General features: G+C 33.5%; 2 protein-coding genes across 5 annotated transcripts; one reads left to right on the top strand and one right to left on the bottom strand.

The window, feature by feature from the left end:
• The first annotated feature begins 8,245 nt into the window (after nucleotides 1-8,245).
• On the top strand, nucleotides 8,246-13,567 carry LOC122585147 (actin-histidine N-methyltransferase). 4 transcript variants are annotated; one of them, XM_043757254.1, is made up of 6 exons: nucleotides 8,246-8,625; nucleotides 9,722-9,888; nucleotides 10,969-11,262; nucleotides 11,598-11,861; nucleotides 12,311-12,690; nucleotides 13,247-13,567. In XM_043757254.1, the coding sequence occupies exons 1-5, from the start codon at nucleotides 8,274-8,276 to the stop codon at nucleotides 12,680-12,682; spliced, it is 1,449 nt and encodes a 482-aa protein (XP_043613189.1). In that variant the 5' UTR covers nucleotides 8,246-8,273; the 3' UTR covers nucleotides 12,683-12,690; nucleotides 13,247-13,567. The 4 variants fall into 4 exon arrangements, with proteins under 4 accessions (XP_043613189.1, XP_043613190.1, XP_043613188.1 ...); XM_043757255.1 differs by having other exon boundaries at nucleotides 13,231-13,567; XM_043757253.1 differs by lacking the exon at nucleotides 13,247-13,567 and having other exon boundaries at nucleotides 12,311-12,814.
• A 1,183-nt stretch (nucleotides 13,568-14,750) lies between these two features.
• On the bottom strand, nucleotides 14,751-15,338 carry LOC122585145. The gene has a single exon (XM_043757250.1). It carries the CDS (start codon nucleotides 15,193-15,195, stop codon nucleotides 14,917-14,919), a length of 279 nt encoding a protein of 92 aa, XP_043613185.1. The 5' UTR covers nucleotides 15,196-15,338; the 3' UTR covers nucleotides 14,751-14,916.
• Between the last annotated feature and the right edge of the window lie 263 nt (nucleotides 15,339-15,601).

Genomic DNA, 15,601 nt, shown 5'->3' with positions numbered 1-15,601 from the left:
CCTCCAGTATATCGCCATGGCCGAAGACGATATTGATAAGCATATTCGATGGAGATTCAGAAAACAAGCAGTCGAGCCTAAAGAGATTTATTTAGGTTCGTATATAATAATGAAAAAATGATTTAGGGTTTTTTTTAATTTGGGTTTATGTGTTTTATTTACTTCTTTTTTTCATACAGGAAGGAAAACGGAGGATGTTTTCACCATTCATCTTCATCATGATGGAAAATTCGTTTCAAACCCTAAAAGATCATATCTTGATGGAAAGGTAATTACTTTCGACTTTATTGAGTATCAACAAATGAACATGCTAGAAGTGTATGCTATACTTAAAGAAGTAAACTGTTTTGATCGTATAGAGGAATGTTATTTCATGAAACCTGGAAGTGACTTGGATAATGGACTTAGATCATTACAATCTGTTAGGGATATCAAAAAGATGTTAAGATTTGTTCCTAAGTGTAGAGAAATTGATGTTTATGTGGGTAAACTAGGGGATGAGAATACAAAAACAGGGGGCTTAATTGAGGAAATTGATGCTCAGCTAAACCTGACCAACTTTAAGAAACCTGTTCAGATTGATCCCATTTTAGAGAATGAGAATGTTGTTTGTCTAGACAATGAGATTGATGATGAACTGAATGAGGGAGAAGATAATGAGACAGATGAGAATGATGAACATAATGAGGAAGAAGAAAGTGAGAGAGATGATAGTCAGGATGAGGATTTTGTACCCCAGAAAGAAATAGATGATGAGGGAGAAGAAATAGATGGGAGTCAAGCACTTGAGAAGGAAGTAGATGGGGATTATGAAGTTGACATGAGAGGTTTTCAGTTTAATTTTGAGTCACAAGCTACTAATATGCATGAGTTTACACCAAATATTGGAGAGTTGACAGTGAATTAAGAAGTAATAGCTATAGACTTTGATGAATTTGATAATGGGCCTGATGATGATACAATTGAAGGTGAAAGGAGGAAGAGGCTGAAATACTTGAGGAGGCAAAAGGCAAATGATCCGGTAGTTAAAAGCAAATTCTTTTTGACTCAATCATTTGATTATAAACAAATTGTGAAAGAAATGGTGAAAAATCATGCAATTGATACTAGGAGAGACATCAAATTTGTGAAAGATGATAAAGATAGGGTGAGGGCAAGATGTTTTGGGAATGTTCCTGTACCTAAGCCAGTGATGACAAAGTCTTTGATAAAGGAGACACCAAGTAAATTAGCATTTGAAAAGGGTGTGAGGGGTAAAGATGCAAATGCAGAGGGTGTGAAGAGTAAAGATGATAAAGGAAAGGGTGTTGTGGGGGAAAGTGAAGATTCTGTTGTAGAGAAAAAGGTTATACCAAAGCCCACTTGCCCATGGACTTTACATGTGTCTAAAGGTAAAGGTGAACATAGATGGATGGTGAAAACATTAAAAGAAGAACATAAATGTCTTCAACTTAGGGAGCTTAGGCAGTGTTCTTCTACATTCATATTCAAAACAAATCTTGGATACAGTTGAGGCAGATCCAAAAATCAAAGGGGCAACAATTTAGGATATTGTTTCAAAAAGGTACTAATATATATTTTGTTTTTAATTTAATTTTCTCTTTTTAATTTAATTTTTTGTTTTTAATTATATATTCTCTTTTTAATTTAATTTTCTCTTTTTAATTTAATTTTTTGTTTTTAATTATATATTCTGTTTTTTAATTATTTAACTGTTTGAATTGGTAAACAGATTTGATTTGGGAATTAATAGGATGACAGTTAAAAGGGCAAAGGCAAAAGCTAAGAAACAACTGGCTAGAGACCATAATCAACAATATGAAAGGCTAAGAGACTACTGTTTGGAGCTTCAAAGAAGAAACCCAGGCACTACAGTGAAGATTGAGGTTCAACCTGAACCTAACCCCAACTCAGAAACTAGAGTCTTTAAGAGGATATACATATGCTTGGGGCCTTTGAAAGAAGGATATAAAGCTTGCAGGAGAGAGTTGATTGGATTAGATGGTGCCTTCATGAAAGGTCCATATCCGGGACAAGTTCGCACAGCTGTGGGGGTAGATCCTAACAATGGAATTTATCCCCTAGCTTATGCTATAGCTGAAGTTGAGACATTTGATTCTTGGAAATGGTTTTTGAGTTGCTTACAAGATGACTTGGATTTACCATCAAATGCCAATTATACCTTCATTTCAGACAAGCAAAAGGTAATTATTATTACTAACTGCCAATTATACCTTCATTATTTAACTGCCAATTAATAGTTTTACCTTCTTTTTTAGGGATTGATACCAGCCTTGGCAAAGATTTTTCGAAGTGCAGAACATAGATTCTGTCTTAGACATATCTATGAAAACATGAGTAGGACATTCAAGGGTGATTTGATCAGGGAACTGTTGCGGAAGTCTGCTACTAGAACCACTGTAATTGAATTTGATGCTGCTATGGAAGAATTAAGGAAGGTAGATGAAGCTGCATACAAGTATTTGAAGGTAATTCCCCCCATCATTGGAGCAGGGCTCATTTTTCTGGTATGTAATGTATTATTTGGATTAAGGTTATACTATTTTGTTTTGCTAGATTAGATTGGTTAACTCTTATTTTAATGCAATGTAATACAGGAAGGTCTCATTGTGATATTCTATTAAATAACATTTGTGAGAGTTTTAATAGTAGATTAGTTGAAGGAAGAGAGAAACCAATCATTAGTTGTTTAGAGTATACTAGGGAATACCTCATGAAAAGGATTGTGACAGTTCAAAAGGTTATTGATAAAGAAAAAGGACCATTGACACCTGCTGCTACCATTTTATTTGAGGGAATTAAAAAAGCTGCAAATAAGTGTACTGCCATATGGAATGGGTCTAATAGATTTCAGGTTAGGGATTCTTATAGGGAGCAATGTGTAGTTGATATTAACGAGAGAACTTGTACTTGTAGAAGGTGGGACTTGACTGGGATGCCCTGTAAACATGCAGTTTGTGGTATATGGGCACATTATACTGAAACTGGTAATAAGGGGATAGTTGAGGATTGGGTTCATCCATGTTATAGGTTGGATACATGGAATGAGGTTTATGGGTTTAAAGTAGAACCAGTGACTGGATATACCTCATGGCCAAAGAGTGAGTGCCCAACTAAGCTGCTCCCTCCTTATCATAAGACTCAGATTGGTAGGCCAAAGAAAGTCAGACAAAAGAGTGCAATGGAGATTGAAGCTGCAAAAATGGTTAAGAATGGAAAGGTTAGCAGGGCTGGAAAAACTGTTACTTGTGGAAAGTGTGGGAATAGGGGTCATAATTCAGTAACTTGCAAGGGTCAAGGAGGAAGTCAAACAGGTCCAAGTCAAGGTGTGAAGAGAAAGAAAGCTGGTGGTCAAGATGGAAGTGAAACTGGTACAAGTCAAGGTATGAAGAGAAAGAAGGCTGCAAGTAAAGCTGTAAGTCAACCATTAAAGAAAAAGAAAGTTACAAAACAAAATGGAAGCCAAGCTGCAAGTGAATCTTGTACTCAAGGTGCAAGTGCAAGTCATCCACTGGGATGCGAATGAATTTAGATTGGTTAAACTGTTATCAAGTTGTTTATGTTTAATCTTTTGCTAAACTGTTTCATTTTGCTAAACTCTATGTTTGATCAGGATGTTTAATTTGAATTTGGATTTGGATTGTAAGACCATTTTTACCAATTCTGCACTTCTGCTATATAATTACCATGTTTTAGTTTCAATTCTGCTATATATTACCAATTCTGCACTTTTGATTGTCAATTACCTATTCTGCACTTTTCATTATGCACTTTTGCACTTTTCATTCTGCACTTTCGCTAAACTGTTTCATTTTGCTAAACTTTTCATTCTGCACTTTTGGAAAAACTCTATGTTTGATCAGAATTGAAATGACATCATTGATTAATATTTATGATAATGAAAACAGTTTAGCAAAAACCCTAATTTGGATTTGTATTTGGATTGTAAGACCATTTTTACCAATTCTGCTATATATATATTGTGTTGCCAATTCTGCTATATACTGCACTTTTGATTGTCAATTACCAAGTCTGCACTTTTCATTCTCAATTACCAATTCTGTATTTTAATTGGGTTGCCAATTCTGCTATATATATATATATCATCACTTCTGTTATATATATGATATTAAACCAAATGTAAAGCTATACATATATGTATATAACAGTCATATATACATGTGATTAAACCAACACTAAATTTTCTACAACAAATTATATACTGAAAATTTGCAAATATTATTAGCATTATAGTAGAAGTACATGATATTTCACTAATAAACTTGAAGCACAAAATTACATTATTCAACCCAACTAAGACCTACATATCCACACAATTATGAAAAAAACCCAGCTAAGAATCAACCACTTCTTCAATCTACCAACTTGAGCATTCTTTTCCTTCAATGATATTTCCAAATTGTTCTTAGCTCTTAACAATCCAGGAATAATTTCGGTGGATCTTTTACACATTGGGGGATCAACCCATCCAAGAAAACCACAATTCTTTGATTTCTGGTAACAAAGAAACCAACTTTGACTTTCCAATTAAAAGAAAGAAACTAAAATTAATTAGAATTAGGGTTGAGAAATCCTTACATTTCGTGAACAACAGTAAAAACGACGACCTGGATTCAATGGAGTCCATGATGTTTTCACCACCGAATGCTTCCCACACAAACAATAAGCAACCATCAATTTGATTGAGGTTCAATTGATTGGATTGAATTTGGGGGAGAAATTAATTCGGGGGAGAAATTAATTTGGGAAATAGGTGGGTCAAAATAAAGGGTTGGGTCTTATATTAATAGGCAGGCACATTTTTTTTGTTAATATTTGGTCTAAACGGACAAAAATGCCCTCACGTGACTTGCACGTGGGGGGGGGGGGGGGACATAACGGCAGGGACGAACTTTTTTAACTGAATATAAACCACAAGGATGAAAAAAGCACGTTTTTAACGGCAAAGATGAAACGTCGTTTTTCCAAAAACCACAAGGACGAAAAATGTACTTTTCCCTTTATGTTTTAAACAACTTTAGTTATTCTGCCTTTGATTTTGATAAATGTACCAAATAAGGCTTAATTAAGAAAAAAAATTAATGCATATGACTAATTGATGAGTTTACAAATATACTTAAGAACTTTAGGCCCGTGTCTATTTTGAATAATAAAAAATTGATCTATATATCAACACTATGAGTTTTATATTAAAATATTTTTTAAAAGTATAATTATCGAATTTGTTTAACTCTAAAATCTTAATTTATTTACATTAAATTTTATTTATTTTTAATTAATTTATTTTATGTTTATATAATAAAACACACTATTGGATAAATATTAGTTATTATTCTATTATATATTAGTTATTATTATTTATTTATTATATTAAAATTAATAGGTAAAAAAATGTAAATTTGTGATGAAAAACAAAAAAGTGTACATTAAAATCAAAATTAAAAAGAAAAGTCAACCTTAAAAAATTAAGAACTGTGATTAGTCTTATTAGAGCAACTGTGTTTTAGTATAATAAATCTCTTTAAATTTTGGCACATTGGAATTTCGATCATATTTACAAGTTTATCAGATTAAGAAGGACTTTTGCTTTAAAGTTTGCCCAGAATATTCGTTTATACACTTATCATAGTATCAAGATTGTTAGCAAAGTCCGAATACATATTAAGTTAATAAGTTATACATATCCAAACCCAGCAATTGCCGGATTAGGTACCGTTGTTGCTCACTTGTTGTTGCAAGTCTATAAATAAATACTATTGACTTATTGTCCTTTTATGCTACAATTTTTTTACGGGTTAGATTTATGGAAGGGATTTTCTTTAAATTTTCCAACTTGACTAGTCAAGTTAGAGAGATATTGACCATTAAATTATAATCAAAAGTCAAGATTTATAAGTAATCATTAAATCTTGAACTTTGATTATAATCCAACGGTCATGATTTCTTTAACTTGACCCCTCAAGTTGAAACAAACTTGAGGGGATTTTCACCCTAGATTTATATTGTTACTGTTTTACTGTCTTTTTGTGTTGCATGTTTTCTCTATGGATTAACTCCATTGTGTAAAAGTTATTGAATTGTCTAATTTGCCTTTCTAATTTACACTACCTTCACATACCTTGTCATTGAAATTCCGAAATTACCCTTTAAAAAAACCCACATTACCTAGAAACCCCATTGTGAAAAAAACCTCATTTAAATCTAAAATTATTGCTGAAGGTATTGCTACGGATAAGAAAAAATATCTTAATTGTCATAGATTATATCACGAAATGTTTAAAGTTTAAACAATAATTACCTTTTTATAACTCACGAAATTACTAACCATTAAATTTTAATCTTTGACTATTTAATTTTTTAATTGCACCTAATCCACGACTTATTTTTAGAATGAATGATACGGTTAGATTTGCATTGACGCATCTCATGAAAGTAACCTGAACGCTATAAACCGTTACGGTGTCTGACGCGCTATAAACTGTCGCCGCTGCAATGCGCAGACAACACTCTAGTTTCCCTAAATTATTAATATCATACATATATGTGTGCCGTGAAAGATTCCCCGTTACTTATATGGTGGCAACGGTGGGGTAGAGGATGATGGTTGTGATGGTGTAGATGGTTGAACCGGGAAAAAAAGACTTTTTTTTTTTTATAAATAAACATAAATTAGAATTAGAAAGAGGTGTCTATTTATGGTTGTCGTGTCTACGGACAAGTGGTTTAGTGGTTTTTTTTTTCTGGAATGTGGAGTTAAATTTTGTAAAAGCTATGTTCGTCAGGGTTAGTCCTGTAGGTTTGTACTTTTTACCTGCGCATCAAATACCCGACATCATATCAATTGGTCGTTAAGACCACACTCAACAAGATTGACCTGTTATACATACTAGTCATTTGAACATCTCATTGGCAACTAAGCCTTCAAAAATCTAATACTACGAGTATATTAGTTGTCATCCCGTAAAAACATTTAAACTCATATATATATATATATATATATATTATATATATATATGGGACAATCAAATAAGAACAATCTTAAAATAAGAACACGGTGAGAATACTTAAAAACTACATTTTGATGCATTAAAAGTCCATAAAACTGACATAATGCATAACTAATTATCATTATTTAATTGTTTAACAACACATTGATCCGTCAAAATCGAAAAAATCATGTTTTTTATTGGATGCATCATTTTGATGAATATGCATCCAAGATTGATGCACAAAACAAAAAATGTGATTTTTTCGATTTTGATGCATCAATGTGTTGTTAAACACTTAAATAATTATAATTAGTTATGCACCATGTTAGTTTTCTGGACTTTTAATGCATTAAAATTATGTTTTTAAGTGTTTTCACCGTTCTTATTTTAAGAGTGTTCTCACCGGAGTGTTACCCTATATTATATATCTATGAGGGCAATCAAATAAAAACAGTCTTAAAATAAGAACGGTGAAAACACTTAAAAAAACATCATTTTGATGCATTAAAAGTCCATAAAACTAACATAGTGCTTAACTAATTATCATTACTCGTATAACCTATGAAACATCTGTGCTATTAGAAGCACTTATCAATTTTTTTCATAAATCTCACACACATATATTTGAACCACTACACAAGTAGATAATGCATGACTATAGTTGATTAATAAGAACTTACCTCGTTGAATCCGTATTTGGCTTTGTTAAACAACAAGGACTGTAAGATCATTAGTAAATGTTGGTTGACTTGACAGGTGAAAGAAGGGTGAAAAAAGATGAATTGTTAAGGTTACAAGGTGTAAATGCTAGGTGAAAAATGGAAGGTGATTAGGATCACCTAAGGTGAAGGGTTAAATGTAGTCATGTAGTCTCTTTGTGTGTTTTGTTTTATTTTGATTGGTTATTAAGGTATATTGTGGGGTATAATAAGGATTTAAATTCGAAGGTTAAAGGGAAAAAAAAGGTCATGTTGATGAAAAAGTAATGCTAATGTGATATGAATGTATAAGTAAAAAATGTGAACGGTTAATAGTAGTCTAAATGAACCGTTTAAAAACGTCAAGATAAATTATTGAGTAATAAAATCATCATGGGCCAAAATCTTCCCCAAAGTCCCAAACCCTCCAAAGTCCAAACTATTTCTATCCAAGTAAATCAAATAGTCCACAACCTATTCGGAGCTCCAAATATAAAAACAAAAAAAATTGTCGAATTCAGTGATCTCCACAACCAACAAGATAATGTTAATCACTACAAAAACCCACCATTTCACTCTATTAAACAACCCAACCATCATTCCATCTTTCCACCGCCGGCTAACCTGCTCCGCCGCCGCCGGTGCTCCACGGCTAGTTTCAAACCCACCTGACCTGATCAAATGGGTCAAAAAAGAAGGTGGATTCGTACACCCTTTTGTTCGAATTGCAGATTCCGGCCCATTTGGGCTTGGATTGATAGCTTCTGAAGAAATCCCTAAAGGGTCGGAGCTCATTGCCCTGCCGGAGCACATTCCGTTGCGGTTTCCGGTGACTGAATCTGATAATGGTGATGGGTCTTATTCCAGTTTGGTTAATCTTTCTCGCCATGTCCCTGGTATGTCATACTGTATTTATTATTCTTATTATTTCTGTAATGAAAGATGTAATTTTGCAATTTTTTTTTTGTATCATAAATTACTGATATTTGTAAGTATATTTGATTTTAGTGTTTAGAACTTACTTGTATTAGTGTTTGTAGCTAACTAGTATGTAATGGTACCTTTATCTAGTAGGGTTTAGACTTAGACCTCCTCCATACCCACCTTTTGCGATATCGAGTTTCGTTGTTGCTGCTGCTATATTTGGTAGTTAGATTGTAATCAAGTGTCACTCGTGGTTACAAAAAACTGATCTGTGTCGATACTTCCTCCGTCCTAAAATAAGCGGGGATAGAAAGAAAAAAAAAAAAGAAGACAAGTTTAGAAATGCAATGCAACATTGATGCATTATACAAAGGGGATGGGAATATGAGGCTGTTAGGCATCTAAGTTGGGTGAAAAACCCCTCGCATACCTTTTTTTAAACTATAAAAATCATTGGGGGCAAACATTTATTCAAAATATTAAAATATTGGTATGTGAGGGGTTTTTTCACTCAAGTTAGGTGCATAACAACCCCATATTATAAAATAATATAATATAATGAGTTAAGTGCACCAATATGTAACTCCTTAAGTTTTTCTTTTGTGTGTATCCGACATGTACACCATCAATTGTGTGTATCAAACTATTTTAATTTACTGTAATTGTATGTATTCAATTACCTCTTCATCATGTAATGGTAATATTTGCTGACAAGATGCCGGATAAGTTGCCATGTCATTTGCTGCATCATAATCAACAGAGCCACATCAGCAATGCATACAATAACATTGAATTGATATTTAGATGCACTCAAAAGACGTTGTCAAAGTGGCAACTGGCAAGTATATATGTTTTGGTGCACTTATTATAGCTGAATCGAAAATTTAACCTTTTGAAATGTATCTGGCTTTACGGATGTAAAAGTTATCACAGTTTTGTGATAATGGAAGTCTTATTGTCCAATCGACGTTTGTGTTTCCCAATATAGGTTGGTAACTCTATTTTATATTATTTGGCGTAATTTAGGCTATCTTAAGTTCTGAATAAATGGTGTAAAGCTTTTGGCAGAGGAGCTATGGGCTATGAAGTTGGGATTAAAACTTCTTCAAGAAAGAGCAAAAACAGGCTCCTTTTGGTGGCCATATATCAGCAATCTCCCTGAAACTTTTACGGTTCCCATTTTCTACCCAGGGGAGGATATAAAGAGCTTACAGTATGCCCCTCTTCTTCACCAGGTACATTTTACACTTGGAGAATAATCTATATCTATTAAATATTAGGCAGTGTTTGGATCTACATTTTTTAGGTTTGGAATTATCTGATAATCAGTTTTTGATGTTTGTATAAACAGACACCAGTATTGATTATATCGATATTTTGAGGTCGAAATAATCAATTTTTTTCAGTTGCAACAAAACTGATTGTTTAATGGTAAATTAAAAGGGCAAATTTCATTAATAGATAGTGTACTTCAGGCAGGTTTTCTTTACGAGTAATGAACTTTGTATCCAACCTCAAAGGTAACATATTTTTAGAGTTTTGATTCAAGCCGGCCAACTCATAATAATTTTAACTTTGTGTAATCTAACATGGTCAAAATGATGATGCAGCAGCTGACGTTGTCGGTACATTAGATCATGTTGACTTTGTCAACCTGGCGCTTATATGGCATCCTAAAACCTGTCAACTTACATGATTATTATAAATAAAAGTTTTTGAAAGTTTTTTTTTTTTTTAAAAAGCTTTGAAAGTTCGTTATCCTAATTATGAAAGCAGACTATGGTAGATAGCCTTTTCATTGAAACCCAAACCGAATTACCAATCTAGCCATTTTTTATAACCTAGTTTAAGAGAGTTATACTCCCAATGTCTAATTTGTTTTCTTCACAAAAGTTGTTGTTTTATTAATTTCTATAATAATATAAGCCCGTGTTTGGTATGCCGTAATGGAAGGAGGAATGGAATACCTTATTACGACGGAATACTAAAAACATGTTTGCTTAACAATTTGGTATGGAATGGTTCATTGCTTAGGGAATGTGATTCCATCAAAAAAGTATCTATTTTCATTCAAATGGGGGTCCTTGCTTTTTCCTCATTTCATCATGGAGTGGAAATAAAATTACAAATATAGCCTTCTAACTTCTCGACAAACCCGTTATTTGTTGGGTATTTTAAGTCTTTTTTGGTTTATTCCATTCCATTTGATTATTCAATTAGTACAATCACTTTCAAAACGTACATCCAAATTCTCTTTTAACCTGTATACCCTTGTATGTGCAATTGTGCATAAACACATCATCTCATACGTACAGGTGAATAAGAGATGCCGTTTCCTGCTTGACTTTGATAAAGCAGTGAGACGTGAAGTTGAAGATGTGAATTTACAAGATCATCCTTTTGGAGGCCGGGATGTTGATGCATCTTCATTGGGGTGGGCTATGTCCGCTGTTTCTACTAGAGCTTTCCGTTTACATGGGATTCAGAATGGAAACCATGGTGATATTCCGATGATGCTTCCTCTTATTGATATGTGCAATCATAGCTTCAACCCCAATGCGGAAATCGTTCAGGAACAAAGTTCAGGAGATCCAAAGATGCTAGTAAAGGCACGTGCTTTACTTTCTATCACCTTTCTTGAAACTATATGGCATTTAAGGTCATACAAACTAAAATTTAACCTTAAGTTGAAACGGTTCACCCTTTGTCTGGATGGACTGAAATAAATGTGTTAGTTATGATTTCAAAATATAACCCCTCCGCTATAATAATCTAAATCTTTGAATAAAATGGTTTAGGATGGTGTATGCTCTAACTTTCAACTTGTTTAATCCTGATAGTTCCACTCATAAATAAATGGCTCGAAATTTCTACCTCTACTCAAACTACATATATTTCTAGCAAATTTATTAACTGTTTATATCTGATGGTTCATTATCTATAGGTTATTGCGGGGATGAATATCAAGGAGCGTGATCATATGACTCTTAACTACGGGTGCTTGAGCAATGATCTTTTTCTACTAGATTATGGTTTTGTGGTGCCATCAAATCCGTATGATTGTATTGAACTCAAGTATGATGGAGGTCTTTTTGATGCTGCAAGCATGGCAGCTGGGGTTTCAAACCCTAATTTTTCTTCACCCGCTCCTTGGCAACAACAAATTCTATCAAAATTGAATTTAGAAGGAGAACAAGCTCATCTCAAGGTAATAGCTCTCAACATTAAACTAGTTGTCCATGGATGTAGTTTTTTTTCAAGATGACTATTGTTTTAGCTCATACTTTATCTCTAGTGGGTTGAATGAACAAATCTAATGTCATCCAAAGCTTATTCAAATGTTCTGCTATTTCCTAAAATCAATATATAAAATGAAAAAACTGGATTCATTTCTGTAATCATATTTAGCACATTAGTTATTTTTTTACTAAAAAAATGAATAATCGAGTTTTTTATGTGGACAACCAACCCATGTTGAATGGCCTTAAATAATAACTATCCATCGTTGTCCTAACTCCTTTGATCTATGTTACCTGACTAGCCATTAGGCCACCTCTGAGTTTTACTGTTTACTTAATTTGTGAAACTAATCTACTTCAACCGGTACTTCCTATTTTGATTTATTCTTAATCATATAATCTTTTTCTTCTTCTTTAGGTGACTCTAGGAGGACCCGAAGTAGTAGAAGGTCGGTTATTGGCTGCCTTGAGAGCACTCCTAGCAGACGATGTCGAAACAGTACAAAAGCATGATCTAGATACACTCAAATCACTATCCATTAAGGCTCCGCTTGGATTATCAAATGAAACAGCTGCTCTTCGTACACTTATTGCATTATGTGTGATAGCACTCAACCATTTTCCCACCAAGATAATGGAAGATGAATTGCTACTTAAAGAGGGCATTTCTACCTCAACCGAGTTGGCTTTACAGTTTAGAATCCAAAAGAAATCACTCATAATTGATGTTATGAGAGATCTTACTAAGAGAGTGAAGTTACTTTCTTCAAGTGAATCTCTTGCTTCTTAAAGGTCGAGGTAATCTTTTTACATTAGTTGTTTCTTTAGGCTCATTTTTGGCTGGATTTTTCAGTTTTGGACTTGTTTATGGCATCGCCTTCTGTAACTTTTTATAATGTAGTCAAAATTTCTTTTTGAGAAATCTTTATCAATCTATGGAATTATTATGATTAAGTAAGCCTGGTAAAATACGAAAAGTTGGCTTAAAAGGAAACCATCTAGGTGAAACTGGTTAAAAGTCACCAAGGTGTAAATGCATAAAACCCTCCTCTAAATCATTTGTTTTGTAAAATTAGATTATCATAGCAACAATAGAAGCTTTGTAATAATAGTTGACAGTTTGTTATGCTTGTATATATTGTATAATTTGTTTAGATAATTTTGGCAAGAATTGTGTTGGGATAACCCAACCTGACTCAACTACCAAAAGTACCTATTATGAACCATTGTACAAACCGTTTGTGTTGCCACCTCTAGTTTTATATGGAGTATACGTATAAACTAGACTTAATTGCATATCATTTGTTAATCATGTTACCGTAACCGATCACACTCTAGACATGTTCAAACCCAGGATTTGATGACCTATACCAGACAAAGTTATAAAAGACATGGATTGGCTATGGCATATGAGACCTTGGCAGGCCCTCTTTTCTGTTCAAGTGTAGAAGCAAAACCATTTTGGAATTATGGGATGCTTGGTTAGGACTGAACTTTCGGACACAAAGACCCTGATAGTAACAGACTTCTTTAAAGAACTGCTTCTCACCCTAGTCCGGTTTGCTTCTTGATTGGTTTGTTTATTTACTCCAATTGATTAGTTTTTTTGAACCCTGATAAACATTATTTCAAGTTTATGTTATTTCAAATCACAATAGTTCGGTGTTTGGTTAAATTATTGTTTGTTTGTTTTTGTTGGTTTGATCCGGTTCAAACCCAGTAAGCGGCAACCTCAAACTCAACCAGATCTTAGGTTGATGCTTGATACCAATACTGAAAAACAAATATACACCAATATCTTGTAGATGAGAAAAATGATATCTGTAGGTTTAACTTAGAAGCAAATCAATCTCTTTTTAGGCACAACAACTTTTATCACTTTTATATATTAAGCAAGTGTTGATTTGATTTCAATTTAAAATAGATACAAATCTGTTCTAACTTTTAATGGTAAAATGAATGACCATTAACACTTGTTTCAACAAGCACCAATCATCAATAGATGAATTGGTATATGGTGGAGCCTGAGACTAAGAGGTCTTGGGTTCAAATCCTGGTGTGAGCAAAATGCTTCCAGGAACGGAGACAGGGGTTTTCTCAGTATGAGTTTCCTCTGGAATTGAAGTTGGGCATATGAAGAGACATGCCGCTGAGCCCAAATTTGTTGTTAAAAAAAAAAAAACAAAAAACAAAAACCTTGTCTCAACAAGCATATCCATACAGTAAGTTTCATATATAGAAAAATAGTTGATGGTTTAAAATTCGTAGAAAATGAAGCAAAAATAGGTGCAAGTATATAAAGATACAGTTTATATCTTGTCTATTAACTCGAAGTTATGAAATTTTTTTTTCTTCTAAAAAAGGGTCTAAACTATTGCATCAATAATCTGAGAACTATCATGCCTATAAATTGTTTTTTTCTTCTTTGCTACACACAAAAATATATGCAACATAAGATTGTAAAAATAAATTCGTGTAATACATAAAACAAAGTTTTGTGTTTGGATCATTACGCAGATATGAACCGTGTATAGGGCCATAGGGGTGCTATAAGCATGTGAATCATGATATTTTTATCGACAAGAAACAGGTGGTTGATGTTGGTTCCATCCTTTTGTCACTTTGCTTTTGGGATATGGTGGTGGGTGAGATGTGGCTGTTTTTAGTTTGGTTGTTACAAACAATTTACAAACACTTCAATTGTAGAACTTACGAGGCACATAGTACAACTAATCAAAAACTTTTCATATTTTTCAACTCAAAATGTTTTCCTACCTCTTACCGGTTTGTAACCAACCAAGTAGCTAGCACAACGCATGATGAACAAGAAGATAAATCTAAAACTGTAAATATACTCATGACAGTAAACATAAATGTTTACTATTTATCCTTTAAAAGTAACTATTTACATCTAAAGTAAGTAGTACAAAACAACATGCATACAAACTACAAAGAAGGAAAATAAAAAGGAAGAAAAAAAAACATAAACATGTGATCCTCGATATAATCTAAAACTTCGAGAAATTAATTACCAACCGAGATAGGTCGGTTGGTAATTCCCAAGGGCGAGCGAGAGCGCTTCGGCTGCCTTGAGAATTCTCGTAAAACAGATGTCATCTCCGGGTGCTCAAGAGCAGCCGGATGCATGGTTTTCTCCAACTCTTGTTTAATTTTCTTGACTTGGCTATGTATAGCCACAACACCACCCACCATATAATTGATTGCAACATGATCTTCTTCATCTATGGCATGGTGGTTGTTGGAGGTTGTGTCAACCATGGATTGGTCTTGTCTTTGCTTCATGAAGAAAGAGCAAAAACTCACACCCTTTAAACCTCTCAACTAATATCTCCCTGCGGGCCGGTTTGTATATGTGTGTAGGATAGGATGTTTATATGGTTTAACTTATTGACTCAAGTATGATATATTTATATGAGATATTTTAGAAAGAGAAATGGCCATGAGAGAGAAAAGTGTTGTGCCACGATGATTTCATGAATGATTAAAATAAATAATGTGAATTTTCTTTCCGTCTCTGTTTTGTGATGGTTTACTTATTTGAGATGGTTTCGTCAAACTCTAAGGTCGCGTTTGTTTCACATAATTTGATGGAATCTGATGGAATTGAAATTGAATTCCATTCCTTAGTACGTTTGGTTGTTCAAAGAAGGAGGAATCTCATTCCGTAGGAATGTAAACATTCCATCAT

The sequence above is a fragment of the Erigeron canadensis genome, chromosome 1 (assembly GCF_010389155.1).
Source record: "Erigeron canadensis isolate Cc75 chromosome 1, C_canadensis_v1, whole genome shotgun sequence".
In the NCBI taxonomy this organism is placed as follows: Eukaryota; Viridiplantae; Streptophyta; class Magnoliopsida; order Asterales; family Asteraceae; genus Erigeron; species Erigeron canadensis.
This window is presented reverse-complemented; position numbering and strand designations above follow the sequence as displayed.

What these genes read in the sequence shown, in the direction of transcription:
- LOC122585145 (XM_043757250.1), bottom strand. Translation starts at nt 15,195, where the DNA reads ATGAAGCAAAGACAAGACCAATCCATGGTTGACACAACCTCCAACAAC.
- LOC122585147 (XM_043757254.1), top strand. Translation starts at nt 8,274, where the DNA reads ATGTTAATCACTACAAAAACCCACCATTTCACTCTATTAAACAACCCA. An exon ending in TCTTTCTCGCCATGTCCCTG is followed by an intron (nt 8,626 to 9,721) that starts GTATGTCATACT and finishes AGCTTTTGGCAG; the next exon opens with AGGAGCTATGGGCTATGAAG. An exon ending in GAGAACAAGCTCATCTCAAG is followed by an intron (nt 11,862 to 12,310) that starts GTAATAGCTCTC and finishes CTTCTTCTTTAG; the next exon opens with GTGACTCTAGGAGGACCCGA.